The 22,321-nt window shown below is 41.1% G+C and overlaps 1 protein-coding gene across 1 annotated transcript; it reads right to left on the minus strand.

Moving 5' to 3' along the window:
* Window positions 1-944: 944 nt before the first annotated feature.
* GSG1L2 (GSG1-like 2) lies at window positions 945-19,339 on the minus strand. The gene is made up of 5 exons (XM_014956985.1): window positions 19,030-19,339; window positions 17,453-17,500; window positions 15,509-15,661; window positions 13,070-13,181; window positions 945-1,200 (listed from the first exon to the last, which is right to left on the minus strand). The coding sequence occupies exons 1-5, from the start codon at window positions 19,337-19,339 to the stop codon at window positions 945-947; spliced, it is 879 nt and encodes a 292-aa protein (XP_014812471.1).
* Between the last annotated feature and the right edge of the window lie 2,982 nt (window positions 19,340-22,321).

Raw genomic sequence — 22,321 nt, forward strand, 5'->3', positions numbered from 1 at the left:
TAAAGCCCACAGCTTCTCGGTATACTCTGTAAGGCCTCTGCCAGCCAGTGTTCACAAGTAATATTTCCTAGTGGGCTCATTAGCAGGAGGATTCATACAAGAATGAAGAGAAACTGGTGTCCAACAGAGTAGGCGCACATTTCTCAGTTCCATGGGGAAGCTCCACATTGAACCTCAGAGGGGAGCAGCTGCGTACTCCTGATCTATGAAGATCATTTTCTATTTTCCCATCTTTAACATGATTGTAGATCATTCTTCATCTATAATAATCACAAATCAAATTTTGATTCTTTATGACACTGTTGTCAGAATTATACCTACAGAATTTCATACGTGAGTTGTATGCTGTCTACAACCACATATCTTCCAGATTTCTGTTTGCCTTCCTAGCCATTTTAAATGAGCAGTATTTACACTGAAAGCGTCTTCCTCTATTAGCCTTTCTTTCACAAGAAATCCTACCACTAGTCATATGGTTAAACTCTTGAAGCATAAACCGTAATACACACATTTACCCTCAGAGATTGTACCTTTACTAGAAAACAAATCATTCAAGCCATGCACCACATGCAGGCTGCCTTATTTGCTGCTCTGCTCTTTTTGGGTTTTTGGTTTTGGGATGGGATTTTTTACAGTCTTTTCAATAAAGAATTAGTGTGGAAATCCATAATACTATGAAATTCTAACTCACATACTTTATATTAGCATTACAGACTGCTTAAAAATCAGAGCAGTGGAGGACCTGTGTCACTGTCTTTTTCTGAACTGAGACACCCGAATCTACTTTTCCAATACTAAAACCTCCTTAAAACATCCATGAAAATATCATTTCTTTATTAATAAAATTAACCAATGCTACACAAGTACACATTTTTATTAATTAATACTGTTTCATTCTGATCTAGTATTATGATTTACAGGATGCCTTGAGATACGGTTCAAATTTACAGAACTGAAATAGTTGCCAGGTGACGCAAGCCTTTTATTGGGTGTGCAGGGTCCTCTGTACAGTTGTGAAAAGAGTTCACATACACATTGCAAGCTTTCTCTGGAGCTGAATGATCAGGAAACTTGTATTTAATCTTTAAGTTCCTTTCCAGCATTTTTCTTTTGTGCTTGAATTCCAAAATAGTTTTTGTATATTTGTTAATAGTGGTGACAGCTGCAGCCATACAACACGCGAAGGAAGCCCATGCGAGGCTATAAACAAAAAGGTTTATCAGAAATTAGCAGAACATTTTCATATTCACATCCTTCAATTTTATTTTTGAAAATAATGCACACATGTGATTGGATTGGTGTATATTAGGGAGAAAGGAGCATGACGGGGGAGGAATAGATTCTTGGTGAATGACTATCCACATACCTGACTTATGTATTTGATCTCTACATATTGGTTATAATATTCACATTTAGCATTCCTGCTTAATGAATAAGCTTAATATCAGAAAGAGGAACTATAAAAAATGAAAATGCATAAAAATCAAAAGGTGCAGTTTTTGAGACTACAGATCTCACAGGTGACACTGAGAAAAAAGTGTGCCAGTAATCCAAAAGGATTAAAAATAAAAGGGTTAAACAGCTGACTAAAGCAGGCTTAGAATACCGAAATGCATTCCTGAGAAAATACAGGCCACGACTAAACAGAGAGAAAAGAATATGAACTCTGAAATGTTGAAAGTATAACCTTAAGACGGAACTAAAAAATGATGTCATGGTACAATTTGCTAAAAATGTGTGAAACATCCAGACTACTTGAGTGGGAATGGATGCTGGAAGTGTATAAGTAGCATGTGAAAATATGGCCACAATGTAATGAATTGAAGCTCACAATGGAGGAAGTTACTCATCAGAGCTTTTCTTAATGTGACAAGGTCATGGTTATCTAACAAAACAGGTACTTTGGTGGAGAAATCAGCTTAAGAAACTCCTGCTTATCTCTCTTCTCCCTCAGAGCTGTTTGTTCCCATGTCTTTGCTGTAGTTCAACAAACTCATTTAGGTTTTTAAATAGCTCCTTTTTTTTTTTTTTTCCTCATTATTTTTGTCCAGGATCAGCTTCCAGGGTGATCAGGCAAGCAGATGTATTGAAAGAATTTGAGGGTGGTGGAGTATGGCATGTATATATGAAGGTCTCCTAGAAGCAGTGAAGAGCAGCTTAAACTATCTTTGCTCCTAAAGTCAGTCAAACTATACCCTGACTAACTCTGAAATGTGGGGAGCCACAGAGGAGCTTTTAGAACAAAGAGATAGCAAGAATAGGGGAAAATCAACAGAAGGAGACAGATTTACCTCCCCATGAAAATGGAGCAGGAATGGGACAGCAGGCCTACCTGTGGTGGTATGTAACCCATGGATTAAGCCAACCATGGATAGGTCTTCAGTAGTCCTGATTCACAAAAAAGACAATTTTGGCTGAATAACTTAAGCACAGTAGCATCAGTAGAAGAATTGATAGAACTGATATTATGAAGCACAGCTTTTGTTTAAGGTTCTTTTCCTAATCCATCTGTTGAACACTTTGAAGGACTCAATGACATAAGACAAACCAATTTCAAGAAAATTTCTATAAAAGCCTCTTAGCAAGAACTGAAAGAAATTAATCCCTTCTGAGCAGATTCTCTTGTAGACCAATACTATGTTAAAAGAGAAAAAAAACAAAGGACAGAAATAAATTACCTTCTTCAACAATACGAGGATATCAGTGGGATTCTTCAAAGTTTTTGACAGAAATTTTGCTTTTCCATGCAAAATTTGGAAAAAATGGGCAGTTTCCCACCTGACTAGAGAGAACTGATGAAGTTCGGCCCCTACCCTCTGTTATTCAGCCCCCACCCTCTGGCATCAAAACTAAAAATAGATACTAAGCTTTAGCAGACAACCAGGAGCAAAGTCTGCCAGGTGGACCTGCACTGGCAGCACAGAGTACACATAGAAAAAAACCAAGGATGAGTGCTAGTAGAGGGTGACTCCCTGTTAAAGGGCACTGAGGCACCCATCTACTGCCATAACAGGGAGTCACGTGAGGTATGCTGCCTCCCGGGAGCTAAGGTTCGAGATGTTGCTGACATGGTGCCACAACTTGCCAAGAGCAGTCTCTTACCCACTGTTACTCCTTCACGTGGGCATGAATGTGACTGCAAGCCAGAACCTGGTCACAATTAAGGAAGGCTATAAAGCCCTGGGAGTACAAGTGAAAAAAACTGGTGCCCAAGTTATCTTCTCCTCCATTTTACCAGCCAGAGGAAAGGGAGCAGCCAGAAAAGGGCTGACAATGCATACCAACTCCTGGCTATATGGCTGGTGCTATCATGAGGGCTTTGGTTTTTATGACAATGGGACATTTTTTGATGATTATGGCCTGTTAGAGAGGGAGGGTATCCACCTGTTTAGAAGGGGCAAGGGAATATTTAGCACTAGGCTGGCCAACTTGTTGAAACAGGCTTTAAACTGAAGAACTTGAGGGGTGGGGTCCAGGGTGACAATGCTCAAGCAATCTGGGAAATAAGCCAGGCTAACAACAGCAGTGACAAATATTCCTTAGCTGACTCTCAAGACAAGATCCAGAAGGCCAACCACCTCAAGGGTGTGGATGGCTGTGACAGAACTTCTTGCTCCTTCCAGGAAAACCCTCACTCTCAGCTGCCTCTCTGAAATGCCTGTACACCAATGCACACAGCATGGGGAATAAACAGGAAGTAGAGATCTGTGTGCAATCACTGGGCCATGCTCTCACTGCAGTTACAGGGACATGGTGGGATAGCTCACATGATTGGAATGCTGCCATAGATGTCTACATCCTTTTTAGGAAAGACAGGCCAGCGGGGCATGGTAATAGAGATGCTCTCTATGTGACAGAGCAACTGGAATGTAGTGAGCTCTGCCTAGGGGAGGGTGAAGAATGTGTTGAGGGCTTATGGGTAAGAATTAAGGAGCAGGCTAATATGGGAGACACTGTTGTGGGTTTTTACCTCAGACCACGGGATCAGGAAGAGGAAGTCAATGAGACCTTCTACAGACAGCTGGATGACACAGGCCCTGGTTCTCATGGGGGACTTCAGCTACCCTGATATTTGCTGGACAGACAACACAGCCAGGCATGCACAGTCATGGAGATTTCTTCAGAGCACTGATGATAACTTTTGACATAGGTGGTGGATGAACCAATGAGGAGAGGTGCTCTGGTGGACCTTGTACTAACAAACAAAGAAGGTCTGGTTGGAGGTTGAGGGTGAAGGTTATAGAATCATAGAATGGTTAGAGTTGGAAAGAACCTTAAAGATCATCGAATTTCAAGCCCCCTGCCATGGGCAGGGACACCTCCCACTAGACCAGGTTGCTCAAAGCCCCATCCAACCTGGTCTTGAAAACTTCCAGTGATGGGACATCCACAACTTCTCTGGATGACCTATTCTGGTGCCTCACAGCGAAAAATTTATTCCTAATATCTGACGTATATCTCCTCTCTTTCAGTTTAAAACCATTCCTCCTTGTCCTATGGCTCCACTCCCTGATCAAGGGTTCCCAGCTTTCATGGAGTCCCTTTAGGGAGTGGAAGGGGCTCTAAGTTCTCCCCAGAGCCTTCTCTTCTCCATGCTGAACAACCCCAACTGTCTCAGACTATTTTCATAGGAGAGGTGCTCCAGCACTCTGATCATCTTTGTGATCCTCCTCTGGACTCATTCCAACAGGTCCATGTCCTTCATGTGCTGAGAAATCCAGAGCTGGACACAGTACTCCAGGTGGCACCTCATGAGAGTGGAATAGAGGGGCAGAATCACCTCCCTTGACCTGCTGAATATGCTTTTTTTGATGCAGCCCAGGATGCAGTTGGCTTTCTGGGCTGCCAGCCCACATTGCCAGTTCATGTCCAGCTTTTCATCCACAGTACCCCCAAGTCCTTCTCCTCAGAGCTGCTCTCAATCTATTCTCTGCCCAACCTGTATTTGTGCTTAGGATTGCCATGTCCCAGGTGCAGCACCTTGCACTTGGCTTTATTAAATTTCATGAGGTTTGCACAGGCTCACCTCTCAAGCCTATGCAGTTGCCTCTGGATGGCATCCCTTCCCTCCAGCATGTCAAGCATGACACACAGCTTGGCATCATTGGCAAACTTGCTGAGGGTGCACTCAATTCCACTGTCTGTGTCTCTGACAAAGATGTTAAACAGTATTGGTCGCAGTATTGACCCCTGATGAATGCCACTATGCAGTGGTCACCACTTGTACATTGAGCCATTGACCACAACCCTTTGAGTGCGGCCATCCAGCCAGTTCCCCATCCACCGAGTGGTCCATCCATAAAATCCATGCCTTTCCAATTTTAAGACCAGGATGTCATGTGAGACAGTGTAAAACTCTTTGCATAAGTCTAGGTAGATGATGTTCGTTGCTCTCCCCTTATCTACCAATGCTGTAACGCCATTATAGAAGGTCACCAAATTTGTCAAGGATGACTTGCCCTTGGTGAAGCCATATTGGCTGTCACCAATCACCTCTTTATTTTCCATGTGCCTTACCAGAGATTCCAGGAGGATCTGCTCCATGGTCTTGCCTAGCACGGAGGTGAGAATGACCGGCCTGTAGTTGCCTGAGTCTTCCTTTTTTCCCTTTTTGAAAATGCCATTATAGAAGGTCACCAAATTTGTCAAGGATGACTTGCCCTTGGTGAAGCCATATTGGCTGTCACCAATCACCTCTTTATTTTCCATGTGCCTTACCAGAGATTCCAGGAGGATCTGCTCCATGGTCTTGCCTAGCACGGAGGTGAGAATGACCGGCCTGTAGTTGCCTGAGTCTTCCTTTTTTCCCTTTTTGAAAATGGGGGGTATGTTTCCCCTTTTCAGTTATTGGGAACTTCACCCGACTGCAATGGCTTTTCAAGTGTAATGGAAAGCGGTTTAGCAGTTTCATCCACCAGCTCCCTTAGGACCCATGGATGGATTTCATCAGGTCCCGTGGACTTATGCTTCAGGTTTGTTAGATGGTCTTAAACCTGGTCTTCTCCTACAGTGGGCAATTATTCATTCTCATAGCCCCTGTTTTTGCCTTCTGCAACTTGCGTGGTATTCTTAGAACCCTTGTCAGTGAAGACCGAGGCAAAAAAGTCATCATTCAGTACCTCAGCCTTCTCCATATCCTGGGTGACCAGGTCTCCTGTTTCCTTCCAGAGAAGGACCACATCTTCCCTAGTCTTGCCTTTATCTCTGACGTATTTATAAAAGTTTTTCTTGTTTTCCTTGATGTCCCTGGCCAAATTTAATTCTATCTAGGTTTTACCTTGCTTAATCTGGTTCCTGGTTGGGGGTAACCTTGGCTGCAGTGACCATGCATGCGGAGTTCACAATCCTGCGTGGAAGAAGCAGGGCAAAAAGTAGAACTAAACCCCTAAACTTCAGGAGAACTGACTTTGGCCTCTTCAAACACATACTTCAAGGAATCCCATGGGCTAAGGCTCTAGAAGGAAGGGGGGGTGCAAGAGAGCTGGCTAATATTTAAGCACTGCTTCCTCCAACCTCAAGATCGCTGCATCCCTAGGAACAAGAAATCAGTCAAAGGATGCAGGAAACCTACATTGATGAACAAGAAACTTCTGGAAAAACTCAGATGGAAGAAGGTATTTTATAGAAAGTGGAAAAAAGGATTGGCCACTTGGGAAAGGTATAGGAGCATTGACAGAGTATGCAGGGATACAATGAGGAAGGCTAAGGCCCACTTGGAATTAAACCTGGCAAGAGATATCAAAGACAATAAGAAGGGCTTCTTCAAGTACATCAACAGTAAAAGGAAGACAAGGGAAAATGTGGATCCACTGCTGAATGAAGTGGGTGCCCTAGTCATGGAGGATGCAGAGAAGCAGAGTTACTAAATGCCTTCTTTGTTTCAGTCTTTACTGCTAAGGCTGGCCCTCAAGAACCCCAGACCCTCCTCCTAGAGGTAGCAGAGAGAGCCTGGAGTAAGGAAGACTGTCCCTCGATTGTGGAGCATCAGGTTAGAGATCATTTAAGAAAACTTGACACCCACAAATCCATGCACTCTGATGGGATGCACCCGCAAGTGCTGAGGGAATTGGCAGATGTTATTGCAAAGCTGCTCTCCATCATCTTTGAAAAGTCACGGAGAACAGGAGAGGTGCCTCAGGACTGGAGGAAAGCCAATGTTACTCCAGTCTTCAAAAAGGGCAAGAAGAAAGATCCAGGAAACTACAGCCTAGTCAGCCTCACCTCCATCCCTGGAAAGGTTATGGAACAGATCATCCTGGATGTCATCTCTAAGCATGTAGAAGAAAAAAAAAGTCATTGGGAGTGATCAGCATAGATTCACCAAGGGGAAGTCATGCTTGATCAATGTGATAACCTTCTACAATAGAATGTCTGGCTTGGTGGATGATGGAAGAGCAATGGATCTTGTCTGTCTTGACTACAGCAAGGCTTTTGACACTGTCTCCTGTAACATCCTCACAGTTAAGCTCAGAAAGTGTGGGTTGGATGGGTGAACAGTGAGGTGGAGTGAGAAGTGGCTGAGTGGCAGAGAGTTGTGATCAGTGGTGCAGAGTCCAGTTGGAATTAGAAAAGGTAATTAGAAAAGGAGTGTCAGTTAAAATCATTGATGCTCCTTTTTTTGGCTTCTGTTCTCTTTCCCCTTGTAAAAGACAAATAGCTTCAGCATCCTTCCTCTCTTACCATCAGATGAGATTCTCACATGTAGTCAATGGAAGCAGCTAAGGGAGGCTGAAGATGGGGTTTAATGCAACAGGGAGGTGCAAATGTAGGTTATCAGAAGAGACACCATATTATTATTATATATCAAAGGAGATAAGAGGAAAGAAACCAATGGAAACATCTGGGAGGAGGGAGTTGGGCACCTCTATGTATGGCTTGCTTTATTTTTAGATTACTATCAAACAGGGCCATGTAGGTGCCGTTTAGGCTGAGAAAAGTAAAGGAGGAAGTGAATCTTGATAGAAAAATAGAGCATACAGTTGATTAGAAAAAAGGCACCACAGACCCTATCCTCCTCAATGTCTTCCTGTATGCAGGTACTGATGGCTTGGAAAGTCTTGTGTTGGTAGAAGTATTTCTTTGGGCATTCAGTGGTACAGGCTGCACTGAGTCAGAGGACAGCCATGAAATCTTCAGTTCCTGAGTGTATACATGATGAAAGTCCAGGTGCTCAGGAGAAGACTGGCTGTAGTGACAGTAGTGATGACATCGGTGATGCACATGACGACGGTGACAATAGTGGCATCAATAGAATTGTGTCAGTAACAGCAATAGTGAAAATGATTTGGGTGTTTTTCTTCTCTTCCCAGTGGGATGGAAAGGAGGGAACAGGCTCCTCAATACAAGTCTGTGGTTTTCTGTTTCCATTCACTTAGGAAGGAGGAAGTAACAAAGGAACACTCCTCTTTTCACTGTTCACTGTTCTTACCGATTTTAGAGTAAAACAGGCCTAACCACATTCATGAAAGAAATTGAAGCGCCTTCCAGAAAAGACATCAGAGCCCCAAACCAGGGAAACCAAATTAATATTGCAAGTACAAAAACATGAATGAATGGAAGCAGTGAGAGTCATAGAAGCTAAAAGTATCAAGTCTGAAAAGAAGAAAGAAGGCGCTATTTGAGGATTCTGCACAGCTCCTATGATACCAGTTGAGGGCATCCATAGCCCTTGGACAGTAGCAACTACTTAGGAACCTGAACATTGACCTGGGTGTTGGCTGGATACATGGTATTGGACCTTCTCAGACCATTTTTTCCTGACAGAACGGGGACCATCCTTTCCACTTTGAGCAAATTGGTGACATACAGGTGCTGCGTCACTTCATCTGCTGGACAAACAGGATAAGATACCTCATTTGTCATGATCTGGCTAATCTCCAATTTGGGAGTACTGAGCAGGACCATCGTTCAGTGCTCTAAAAGCACTAGAGAAACATCTCCATTTATACACATGCAGCAACAGCTTCAAACAAACTGCTGTTGCCTGGGAAACAGACTCCTGGAAAGATGCAGAGGAATGTGAGATCTGAGTTATTAGGAAGCTGAAAAGTAACAGCACAAAAGACAGCCTATTTCGCCACAAAAATCCCTAGTGAGACGGGATTGTAAAAACTGCATGCAGCTATAAGCTTTTGTTCGATAATCACAGAATCACAGAATATTCATGGTTGGAAGGGACCTTTGACGTCGAGTCCAACCACAAAAAAAAAACCAACCCCAACCAACCAACCAACAGCAACAAAAAAAACAGCACAAAAAACAACCAACCACAACCACACACACCTACACCACACTCACCCACAGACAGACAAAAACCAACAATCTTGTGCAGTAGACCATGCCCTGAAGTATCATGTCTACATGTTTCTTAAATACCTCCAGGGAAGGTGACTCCACCACCTCACTGATCAGGCTGTTCCAGTGCCTGACGACCTTCTCTGGTCCTGTCGCTATTCCCTTGGGAGAAGAGGCCAACACCCACCTCTCTACACCCTCCTTTCTGGTAGCTGTAGAAGGCAATGGGGTCTCCAGACCCCTCCACCAGCTTGGTGGCTCTCCTCTGGACACGCTCCAGCAGCTCAATATCCTTCCTCTAGTGAGGGGCCCAGAACTGAACACTGCACTCGAGGTGAGGCCTCACCAGTGCCCAGTACAGAGGCACCATCACTGCCCTGCTCCTGCTGGCCACGCTATTCCTGATCCAGGCCAGGATGCCGTTGGCTTTCTTGGCCACCTGGACACACTGCTGGCTCATGTTAAGCTGGCTGTCCACCAACACTCCTAGGTCTTTTTCTGCTGGGCAGCTTTCTAGCCACTCTTCCCCAAGCCTGTAGCATTGTCTGGGATTGTTGTGACCGAAATGCAGGACCTGGCACTTGGCCTTATTAAACCTCATCCCATTGGCCATGGCCCATTGATCCATTCTGTCCAGATCCCTCTGTATAGCCTTCCGACCCTCAAGCAGATCAACGCTCCCACTTAGTTTTGTGTCATCTGCAAATTTACTGAGGGTTCACTCAATCCCCTTAGCTAGATCATCAATAAAGATATTAAACAATATCTTTATTTGGCCCCAGAACCGAGCCCTGAGGGACACCATTGGGTGACTGGCCACCAAGATTTCACCCCATTAATCACAACTCTCTGGGCACAGGCATCCAGCCAGTTTTTTACCCAATGAAGAGTACACTTGTCTATTCCATGATTCGCCAGCTTCTCCAGGAGAATGCTGTGAGGGATGGTGTCAAAGGTCAGGTAGAAAATGTCCACAGCCTTCCCCTCATCAAGAAGGTGGGTCACATGGTGATAGAAAGTGATCAAGTTGGTTAAGCAGGACCTCCCTTTCATAAACCCATACTGGCCGACCCTGATCCCTTGCCTGCCCTGCACTTGCTGTGAGAGCTCACTCAAGATGATCCTCTCCATGATGTTTCCCAGTACCGAGATCAGGCTGACAGGCCTATAGTTTCCTGGATCCTCCTTCCAGCCCTTCTTGTAGATGGGCATCACATTGGCCACCCTCCAGTCATTTGGTACCTCTCCTGTTGACCAAGATTGTTGACAGATAATGGAGAGAGGCTTGGTGAGCTCTCCTGCCAGCTCCCTGAGAACCTTTGGGTGAATCCCCTCCGGCCCCATAGACTTATGCGTGTCCAGGTGCATAAGCAAATCATTAACTACTTCCTCCTGGTTGTTCTGCTCTCCATCCTTATCTTCCAGCCCAGGAAGCTGAATGCCCTGGGGGTAGCTGGTCCGACTATTGATGACAGAGGCAAAGAAGGCATTAAGTATCTCAGCCTTCTCCTCATCCTTGGTCGCAATGTTTCCCCCCACATTCAGTAAGGGATGGAGATTCGCCCTGACTCTCTTTTTGTTGACATAAAAACTTTTTTGTTGTCCCTTATATTAATGGCCCTGTTGAGTTCCAGCTGGGCTTTTGTCTTCCTAATTTTTTCTCTGTATAACCTAACAAGGTCTCTGTACTCCTCCTGAGTTGCCTGTCCCTTCATCCAAAGGTGGTAACTGTTGACCAAGATTGTTGACAGATAATGGAGAGAGGCTTGGTGAGCTCTCCTGCCAGCTCCCTGAGAACCTTTGGGTGAATCCCCTCCGGCCCCATAGACTTATGCGTGTCCAGGTGCATAAGCAAATCATTAACTACTTCCTCCTGGTTGTTCTGCTCTCCATCCTTATCTTCCAGCCCAGGAAGCTGAATGCCCTGGGGGTAGCTGGTCCGACTATTGATGACAGAGGCAAAGAAGGCATTAAGTATCTCAGCCTTCTCCTCATCCTTGGTCGCAATGTTTCCCCCCACATTCAGTAAGGGATGGAGATTCGCCCTGACTCTCTTTTTGTTGACATAAAAACTTTTTTGTTGTCCCTTATATTAATGGCCCTGTTGAGTTCCAGCTGGGCTTTTGTCTTCCTAATTTTTTCTCTGTATAACCTAACAAGGTCTCTGTACTCCTCCTGAGTTGCCTGTCCCTTCATCCAAAGGTGGTAAACCCTCCTTTTTTCCCTAAGACCCATCAAAAGCTCTTTGTTCAACCAGGCCAGCCATTTTCCCCAGCCTTTAATTTTGCGCCTCATGGGGACAGCCTGCTCCTGAATCATTAACTACTTCCTCCTGGTTGTTCTGCTCTCCATCCTTATCTTCCAGCCCAGGAAGCTGAATGCCCTGGGGGTAGCTGGTCCGACTATTGATGACAGAGGCAAAGAAGGCATTAAGTATCTCAGCCTTCTCCTCATCCTTGGTCGCAATGTTTCCCCCCACATTCAGTAAGGGATGGAGATTCGCCCTGACTCTCTTTTTGTTGACATAAAAACTTTTTTGTTGTCCCTTATATTAATGGCCCTGTTGAGTTCCAGCTGGGCTTTTGTCTTCCTAATTTTTTCTCTGTATAACCTAACAAGGTCTCTGTACTCCTCCTGAGTTGCCTGTCCCTTCATCCAAAGGTGGTAAACCCTCCTTTTTTCCCTAAGACCCATCAAAAGCTCTTTGTTCAACCAGGCCAGCCATTTTCCCCAGCCTTTAATTTTGCGCCTCATGGGGACAGCCTGCTCCTGGGCCTTTAGGATTTCCCTCTTGAAGAGCGTCAGGCCTCCCTGGATCCCTTTGCCCTGCAGGATTATCTCCCAAGGGATTCTCACATCTAGGGTTATGAACAAGCTAAAGTCCGCCCTCCAGAAGTCCAAGCCCCTTCCTTACCTCACTAAGAATTGAAAGCTTGACCATTTCATGATAGCTAAGTCCAAGACAACCTCCAACCTCCACATCTCCCACTAACGGTACAATACAAGTAGAAAGAGCAACAAGAATGAGTGACAATGAGTTGTGATCTGGGCTGTCAGAGCATGTATGAAGGAGACAATCAGACTGAGCACTTCCCTTCTGACCCAAAATACAGACTTTTGATTTAACCTAATGCAGCTATTCCTACTCATTTTCTCATTTACAGTTAGGGAAATAGCACTTTCCAACACCTGAACATTCAAATGCATTCCAATGCTTCCTATTGATCAGATTTGTTGGATTTTTAAAGACACAGTGTTATAGTAAAAATTGCTTAAAGAGCACTCTTTCTTAATAAATTGACTAGATCTCCTCAGAGGATATGTTGCAATTATTTACAGGGCCAAAATAATGTGCTTTTAACTAGGCCTGTCTTCAAAAATTTTAACTATCTTGTCTGAAATTCCAGATGCAACAACATGAAGCATATAACTGATAAGGAAAAATTCAGCCTAAATGGCTAAAGCTGGCATCTTTAAACAACTTTAGCAAGGCCATTATCTTTGGAGATGAGGGTTAAAGAACCTCTGCTTTGTGCAGAGCAGCTGGAGGTCTCTGTCCTGTCTAAAGGATGGCAAATGAAAAACTCACAATCTTATACATTCTGTGTGGTAATCTAAGTCAAACGAATTTGGAGAGAAACAGCTGGTTATTAAACTGCATCCCCAGCAGTGAAATAAGGTAGACCCATTACCTATAAATTAGGTATACATTCACTGAACATAGGGTGAAGTGACTGAAATGCAATGGAAGAACCACATATAAATGAATAGGTACCAATAGGACCAGCCATAATCCCATGTGTGAGGCCTCCAGTCTTCAGGACCAAGATTTACAGTCATTTGAAATACAGTTGTGTACATCATGTGAGCAACCATGCCCAGAAGACCTAAAAATATAATAGCAAAAGAACATCAGAAAATGCAAATTGAGGACATTCTTTGTCAATTTTTTGCAGTTGTCCCTTGAGCTCCTGAAGAATATTATATGAAGTATCTGAATTATATAAATCACTTGAAAATACCAGACTTTAATCTAAGTGTATTTATGTGTCATGTACATGGCAATACAATCACTAAAACAGTTCCTTAACACCTACTCTGTATATTAGAGGAATTGAAGGGAGCAATGGGGCATGCAGCCCATAGAATTTAAAAGGAAACAAGTTGGTTGGCTCTCATCCTCTGCAAACTTCATAGTAGTGCAATTAACTAGCAATGCACATGTATTTAAGAGAAAACACTCACAAATTAGAATAATAAGTTCTGTAGAGTCATAAGCTGTGTGTGGGACATTAAAAACCTACACAAGTATGATGAGAAAACGTCACAATGTGACTTCTTTTAAGTCACCATGTTCTGCACAAGTTAAAACATACACTTTAGGATTTTATTCAGTCTAAGCTAAAGACTGAGGGAACTGAGAAATCAAACACTAGCTTTAATATGTTTTTTTTTCCAATGGTTAAATACTGTAACAGGTTTTTTTTAATTGTGTGCTTTCAATATAGCTAGAATTATGCAGTTACTAATTCCAGTAGCTGAATTTTAATTTACATTTGTCTGCTAGAATTGAGAGCAAGTTTGTACAACAAACTGCATCTTCATTACAGATTAGGGCAACCAGATTTAGTTTATATCTATACAAAATTTAGACATAAGTTTAACAGCTAAGACAGGTGCTCTTCAACTTTTTAATATTTCAAGAAATTTTACTAACAGAAGGAAACATAATGTCCAGGAAAAGCTTGCTGCCTGCTGTGTAAGCCTCCATAATACTGCACATGCCAAAGCAAAACGAATATTAATAAAAGTGAATAATTATGATTACTGGGAGAGAGGAAAGTTGCTAAGAGTGGGGAAAACCATCTAAAGAGTTGAATAAATTTTGATACTCTTTCTTTGGAAATAGACATGACAGTGGATCACGAGGTTTGGTGAGATACAGGAGAAACAGGGCTTTTTTTGAACAATTAGTAGAACCAGTGATAATAGAGATTTTTACCTAGTTGAGCACCTTTTAGGAAAGTCACTCAAAAGAAAGGAGATATTCCAGCAGAGTTCATAGGCAGCAAAGTTTGTGGACTGCTCTCTGGACTACAGGGAGCTGAGATAGCAACCTTCAAATGTGTGAAAGTTAACTGAGGAAGGAATCATCTGCCAATGAATTAAATGTGTGATTATGTTTAAGAAGAAAAAGTGTAATAAAAAGTCTTTAATTCATGACAAAAGGCACAACAATCACAAATGCATGAACACTAAATCAAGAAACATTAGCATTAGGATCAAAGTCCAAAATTTTGTCAGAGAAAGATAATCTTGAGATTAATTCTTTGCCATCTGCCAGGTGTTTGCTTCCAATTAGATGCTATTCTAAAAGATACAGTTTCACCAAGTATATACTTTGAACTTGAAAAAATCCTGACCGTATAAAGCACAGTGGCACATGTTACGCAAGAAATTATAGTAAGTAGCCAGTATGATTGCTTCTGGCTCTAAAATGAATAACTCTATGAAACATCATTGATGATACCCATATTTGCTGTTTTTACTGCAACATTCCTCAGTAGCAATTCTGTAATATAGACAGAATCAAAGAGTACTTCAGGCTGCAAGACACCTTGAGAAGTCTCTGGTCAAACCTCCTCCTGCTCAACACAAGTCAGCACTGAATTCAGGCCAGATTCCTCAGATTGGACTAGGGACCCCTAAAGTTTCTTCCAAATTCAATTTGCCTAGGATCCTGTGATTAAATATCAGTGGATTAAGAAGTAACATGCAGAAAATTAAAGACAATTTTAATGACAATTCTCTACTAACAATTATTACAGTTTACTCCCTCTTGAAAGTGCCATTTTAATTTCTCTACTGCTAATTTTAGTCTTAACATGTTGGAAATTAAAAAAACAAAAAACAAGTTATTTAGAAGAGTATATTACTTTTTTAACTTTGACAATCAACCTGACAATGAAATAAAAAATTATAAAATGAAAATAATTAAGTTTAAAATAATGAAAACTATAAATAAGATATAAAAATAATTCTATTAAGAATTAATTAATCAAAAATAATATTTTCCATAAAGCTTTGCTCCATCTTGTATTGTCTCTACAGGTATTGTAATAATTTTGAAACTGGACACTGCTATTCGTTTTCAGGTGGAAGTCTATCAATATTTCATTTTCTGGATGTAATGCATCAAGATCCTTCACTGTACCTGCTAATACGGTGACTACTGCAGAAAAGGCGTTGATCTTTAGCCCGTCAATGACAGTACTGTAGTAGCACATTTCTACTGACATAAGAATGGCTCCAGTCAGAAGCAAAATGATGTACAGAAGTTCTGCTACAATAGACAGCCATAAAACCCCTGGAAAACCAAATCAATAGTACTGATATTATAAGCAATCATGTAGTTTTTCAGCATTTCTTGCTTCTTCATTTATATTGTTTACACAATATTAATCAAAGGCTGTGAGGATGCTATTATAACACCTATAGGAAAAATTCAAGCTCAAGGGACACCCTAAATTATAATTCTCTCTACTGATTTGGCCATTTAGTAGAAGAGTGCTTGCACATTCCTGCTATACACTTAAGCAGCTTACAATACAAGGTGGGGTATTATGGTTTTATACTCAGTAGCTATTCTAAATTTACCATGAACCAAAGTTAATATAAAAAGAATAATTACTATCCAATTATCTAGTTGTTGACACCACAGCTGCTGAGTCCAGAGAGAACTGTACTAAAACAGAAGACCATGTTATCCAGCAGCAAACAGGAAGGCCGCCCACACAACCACATAGCTTGAGGATCCCGTCATTAAATAAAATTTTCCACCAAACAGGATCTTAATTTTTTGGACAGAGAAGCCTTCATGAGCCCAGTCACTCTCCATGTTTCATAGAGATTCATTTATCTGATTATCTGCTAATTCATCTCTTTCTTAATATCTGTTAATTACATCTTACACAAGAAGTTAATATTCCCATTAAATTTTCTCAGCCTGCTGTTTTAGTATTAGCATGCTAATGTCCCATAGTCAGGAGCAGGAGATCTTGTGTCCAGACTGTAGCAAGGACTGGCCAACAACCCTCTCAAACCTTATTAAAAAGAAGTCTGTCCTGAGACACCTGGTTGCAAATTTAAATAGTGAATTCATGTGAAAGTATATACTAACAATCACAACTTAAAAATAGGAACATTGCTAAGACATGTAATTTATTACAAAACACTATATATAGCAGTAAACAATGTTTGTGTGGTAAGTAACCCCTGCTGCAGGCTTTTATAGTGTCTGTGGGACTTCTTTGATTCAAAGGGCATTTAGACATTAAATTCTTGGGCCAGGGTATATGTGGGTGTTTCTGGGCAAGGTTTATTTCTCCAGGACATCTTTGTCTCTGTAAAAAAATCTGATTTTGTTCAGGGGCTCCAGAGTATCAACTGCTCCAGCTGTGAGAGTTTGCATTTTGACATTTTAAATAAGTTAAAATTGCATTACATATGCACTGAACAGCAATAATGCATGTGTATGACTCAGGAGGGGTAAGTTTGATGCATCCTGAGTTTTGTGCACATTGGAGTCATGCACACATGTAGAATATGAACTCGTTCTTCTGTGAAGGGCAGGAGTCTATTTCCACACAGGATTTCACTACCCAGGGACAGCTTCTCAGTGTGGTTATCAGTTACCTAGGTGCTGTCTTAGGTGTCTTCATCTGACCTGCAGGTGCCTGTGGCATTTGCTGATGCTGTTCACAGAGTTAGTTTCAGCAGTATGTCCACCAGTGGTTTCATGTGTAAGGAGCTCTCAGGGCAGGGCCCATAATCAACCCATGCTTTCTGAGGTCTGTGTCTGTGTGACTAAGAACCACATCTCATTTTTTTCTCACACTGTAAAAATGTTGATTTATTTGTGCACAGTGACAAGCTGCAATAAAGAGACTCAGTTACTGAGTCTGTCTTCTCGTTTTCAAAAGACATAGATGCTTATTTTAAGTCATGTGGACTCCATTTTGAAGTTGAAAAACTAAACAAAGGACCAAAAATTACGTGGGATTAAAGCAAACTTTCTTGATATCAAAATACAGAATATTCATGTTGGTAAACGTGATCAGGAAAGTTTTATTTACATTAAAAAAATATGCATATCTACCTCGATCAGCAGCTGGAGTCAGACTGATGAAGTTTCTACAATTCTCACCTAAAAAAAAAAAAATTTAAAATAAAATTCTTCATTATTTTTTATTCTGTAATGATCTAAAGAAATAGATGAATAGAAAGCAGGAAATGCAAAAGCTATCATAAAAGCACAAACTGAGATGATCAGGAGAAACTATTTCTGATGTATGTTTGTACACACAGAGTCCCTGGTACATCAGCCTACTTAGCGAGAGAATCCTTCCAGACTTTTTCAAGGCAGAACCAGAAACTGGGAGACTTAGAGAAAGGCTATGAATTGATGTCCAGGAAGTTGTAGTTGTGAAAGCCAGAATGGGAAAATGATCAGCTCCTTTGAAAGACTAGCAGCCTGTATACCATCTTGTGAACGAAGACTTGCTCTCCTTACAGCTACAAGGCTGCTGCTCACACAAATTTCCTCTAAGCTTGATTCCAAGTTCTTTATGTAAGCTTTGATTTTCAAACCCATGTGACCTCCTGATCTCCACACAGATGCTGTGAACAAAGCTCTTGGAATTAATTCTGCTCTGCTCTGGATTTTTCAGCTGCTAACTGCATTGAGTTGGACAACAAGAACCGCCATACCAGATGCGCAAATCAAACAACCCTTGTATTCATAACCATCAGCACCTGAAAGATGTCTTTTGGAGATGCCAATCTTCAACATTTGGCTATTAAAATTGTCATAACTTACAAAACCTTCTGGTAGAACTGGACTTTCAGGACAGGTATGAGAAAATACTTGCATTTTATAGCACAGATTACAGCTGATTTGATTTCTCTGAAGTTTTGTTCTAGTTGTTATTTGTAAACTGATCAGGACAATAAGGGGAAAAACTTAATGTTGATCTGGACTTACAATAAATGCCTTATTTTTTGAACCAGAAAGCAATTCCCTTATACAAAGATCCAAAATTAATTAGAAGCTTTCTTTAATGGCAAGCTAATTTCATTTAGTCATGAATTTTAGTCAGTCATGACTAGTAAATCTCCAAATTATATTTTAGCAGGGTGAAAATAATCTTCTTCTGCATTGATTTATGAAAGATGAGATTGCAGTAAGAAAGTAGAAATCTTTGCTTAAGAGGAAATCCATGAAATAACTTAGATCTCACAGATTTTATTGTTTGAATGATTTTTAAAACAAAAAAATTACATTGTGCTTTTTATGTTGCCATAGGGGACCATAAGTAATCATTTAAGGCAAATATGTTCATTTTTGCCTAAGGGACTAAAAACAACAGAAAAAAAAAAGCACTCTCTTGTTAAAGTAAATTAACATGTTGCTCTGGTTAGGAGGATAAAATAAAAATTTTCATCTATACTACAACCTGTCCCTCTAAAGTTCTTTGCAGAATTTATTAGGAATTTTTTAGGAACTGAGTAGGTAGTACCCTCTAAGATTCTCCTTCCCAGAGAATAGCAACTTTTTACGGATCCTTTTTCCTTTAAAATGCATACACAATATTGCAGCTCTGCTGCAAGGTGACATCAAATACGTAGGAAGAACTCTGATTAATTTCTTAAGTAAATTTACATGGTTTTACTCACCTTCTTCATTTATAATTTCTTCACAGGAATACCAAATCCCAGCATGAAACTTTCGTTCAATGAACTTGTCATCTCCTGTCTCCCAAATATACTGCACAGCATTGCTGTTGTTGGCATCAGGACTATTAAAGCGGATGCAGTGATCCCCTTTGCTCTGTCCTGTACAGAAAGGTTTGGCAACTTTTCTTGTCCCTTCACACCAGTAACTGCTACTGAATGCTGTAATAGAGAAGACTAATGACAGAAAACTGAGAGAAAATGCTGCTGAGGATCTCTGCCGTCTGTCCGCAGCTGGGACTGAATCTGGCATCCTCCAGGACTACACTATTAATTATTCCAGAAACAACCTTGTACAAAGCTTAAAATACATCTGCCTGGTGAAACAGCTGCCTGTATTTACCATCCCGTTCTTCATTCTTCTCAGAAAATTGTACCAGTTTAGTAGTTAAGATAGAAAGCAGAGATATGGGCGTGACCAGCAACCATGTGGCCAAAGAGATTAAGGACATATATAGGACAGTATTTTTTGGCAGTAATGTCTTGTGAAAGAGATACGAGATGGTGGGACAATAAATTATACACCATGAATCACAGGAATAAAGATACACAGAATGCAGAAGCATTGGAAGTACCTCAGTACATCAGTGATAAGAAAAATTTTACTTATGCAAACAAATTATGCATATTTACTTTGATCAGCAGGTGGAGTCAGGCTGATGAACTTCTCCATTTCTCAGCTAATAAATAAATAAATAAATTATTGTTGTTACAGTCTTAGTATAAAGAAATTCTTAAGGAGATAAAACTAGTTGCTAAATTAGAGCGTTCCACAGGATTACAGCACTTCCCAAGACCACTGGGAAGATGATTGCATGTGTTCAAAGTTCCACCAGTGAGAAATGAAAGTCATAAGTTACATGAGATTGCTATTGATGGTCTTCTGGGTATTGCCCGGTCCACCTCCATGAACACATAATAGAAATCTTGCCCAAGTTAGGTGAAACAGCAGAGAAAAAGATGAATTATCCTCATTTTGTCTATCCATTTGTTCTCTCTGTGAAATAGTATTCTTTTTCCTTCATCTAAGAAACATTTCCCAGGTTGACATGCTATATATGTTGCTTTTCCTACCTACAAATAAGCAAATAAGTGATACAAAGAAGAAGAAGAAGCAAGAGAGTTAGCAAATGATTGTTTCATTTTACAACTGTAAGGTCAAAACACATGCCCTAAGGGAGCGTGATACTGCAGGACAGACACTGAAGTCACATATGTATCTTTTAATGAAAATAAATCTGATTTTTAAGGCAAATCTCTACCCAGAACATGTCAGAGAAGGAGAAGTGTGGGGCTAGACAAGTCCCAGCATAAAACTCAAAGATCACAGCTTGAAAACCTGGCCAGCAGCAGAATGAAAGATGAAGCTGACATCTGCACTAAAAAGGAAGAGCAAATCTCATGATCAAAATCATCAAAAAAACAGATTGTAGATTGAGCCAGGTATTTTTGTTTTTCCTACAGCTTTGGGTTACTGTATTTTCACAAGGATGTAGCACTTGTGAACTCCACTTGAAGCCTCTGTGCACTGCTTCTGGACAGTATTATCAACTGCCACCTTTCTGCTTATGCCCTATCAATGATGCTATCACAAATTTTTAAATCAATTTGCCATGTAAGAATGCCCTATGTAACAGGAGAAATGTATTGCATGAGCATTTATTGGTTAGATCTGACATACTGTGAAAAAAGAAAATAAATAAAATGGGAGCAAATAGATTATCTTGACCTTCCTTCAAACAAAGTGTTATATTCAGTGATTTTTGCTGCAGTAAAGTTGAGAGTGAATGAGGGTAGGCAGCTGTGGCTAATGTTCAGCCAGGCTGATTTACATTGTTCTAGTAAAAACTCTGAACAATAACTCAGAAATTCAAACTTCAGCTCTGCATTCTGTCTTTACCACCTAGTGCCACAATTTATTAGTGTAATTACAATATGGGGATACTTTAATGTGGGCCTCCTGCACTGACATAGTCCTGGGTAATGCTAACTCTAGAAGGGGGCCACAGAGCTTGTTCAAGCTTAAGCTTCAGATGATTTTTTAAAGTGAGTAGGTAAAAACTAGCGACTTGTAGAGTCAAAAACTCAAACAGAGCCTCAGCTGCTGGGTGCTAGCTATCAGTGGAGAAGATGAGAAGACTTGCATGCAACTGAGTGGTAGTGAGGATGTACTGCAGGAGACCCTGTGGATGGGCTCATGTAGAGTCTAGGCAGACCTCAGGGTTTATTGAGCAATAGGACATTTCATATAGTGATCTCAAAACAGCTCTGATGCCAGAGCACTATTCAGGTCTCCTGGTTTTAACCAGCTACAGAGCCGATCTTACTCACATGATCATTAGAAAATGTACTTTTATCCTTCGTAGCAATACACAGACAAGCAATTGCTACAGAGGCTTTGAAGTGCTTCTCTATCCAGAGTTGCCCTGAGGTGTGACAAGGAGGAATCTGTATACTGACACATTCACCCAGGAGGCACAGTAGTGTCCTTACTGCCAGGCTTCTAGAGTGGGCTGGATGCATTTCCACACTGAAATACTTATCCCCAGAGCACTTCCATACACCATGTCCATATACTCTTTTTTGCCACATGCAGACTTCATGTAGAGTCATGGGTAGACATCATGCCCTTCCACCTCTTGGATTCCTTCAGAAGAAAGTTTTAGCATGTATGTATAGAGGAAGACAGGTCACACTCCAGGCCAGGTTGATGGGGTGTGCTGCAGGGTGTATCTGCCACACAGTTTGGGTTTAATCCATGTCTGGCATTGAAAACTACTACTGATGGGCTACTGATGGGTCCACAGTCCTAGTGTTGCACCTCTGGCTGTTCTCCAGCTTAGCTGCTCAAGATGCCTGTGAGTTCTGGGATGGGCACAAGTCATCCTCTGGTACAAATAGCCACAAATCTCATTTCTCTTGGAAGTGGAAGAGGCAATATCTTCTAGACTCTCCATACTGCCAACTCAAAGCATGACAATCGTAAGCTAGACCCTAAAATTATTATATTATAAATAGTTTTATTCCATAAGTCTGTATAACACATGGATTTATTAAAGTTTTCAGGTTTTTATCTGCAACTAGAAAAGTTACAAACCATTTTTTGAAAATTAAAGCTGAAATTAATTGGCGGTCTCTTCAGCCTCACAGCAGAAGCTGTGAAAAAACATTGAATGTCACAGGAATTGTAATAAAAATTTATCTGCTGGTAACATCATTTTTTGTACATTTAGAT

This window comes from Calidris pugnax, unplaced genomic scaffold, assembly GCF_001431845.1.
Source record: "Calidris pugnax isolate Ruff unplaced genomic scaffold, ASM143184v1 scaffold304, whole genome shotgun sequence".
Classification (NCBI taxonomy): domain Eukaryota; kingdom Metazoa; phylum Chordata; class Aves; order Charadriiformes; family Scolopacidae; genus Calidris; species Calidris pugnax.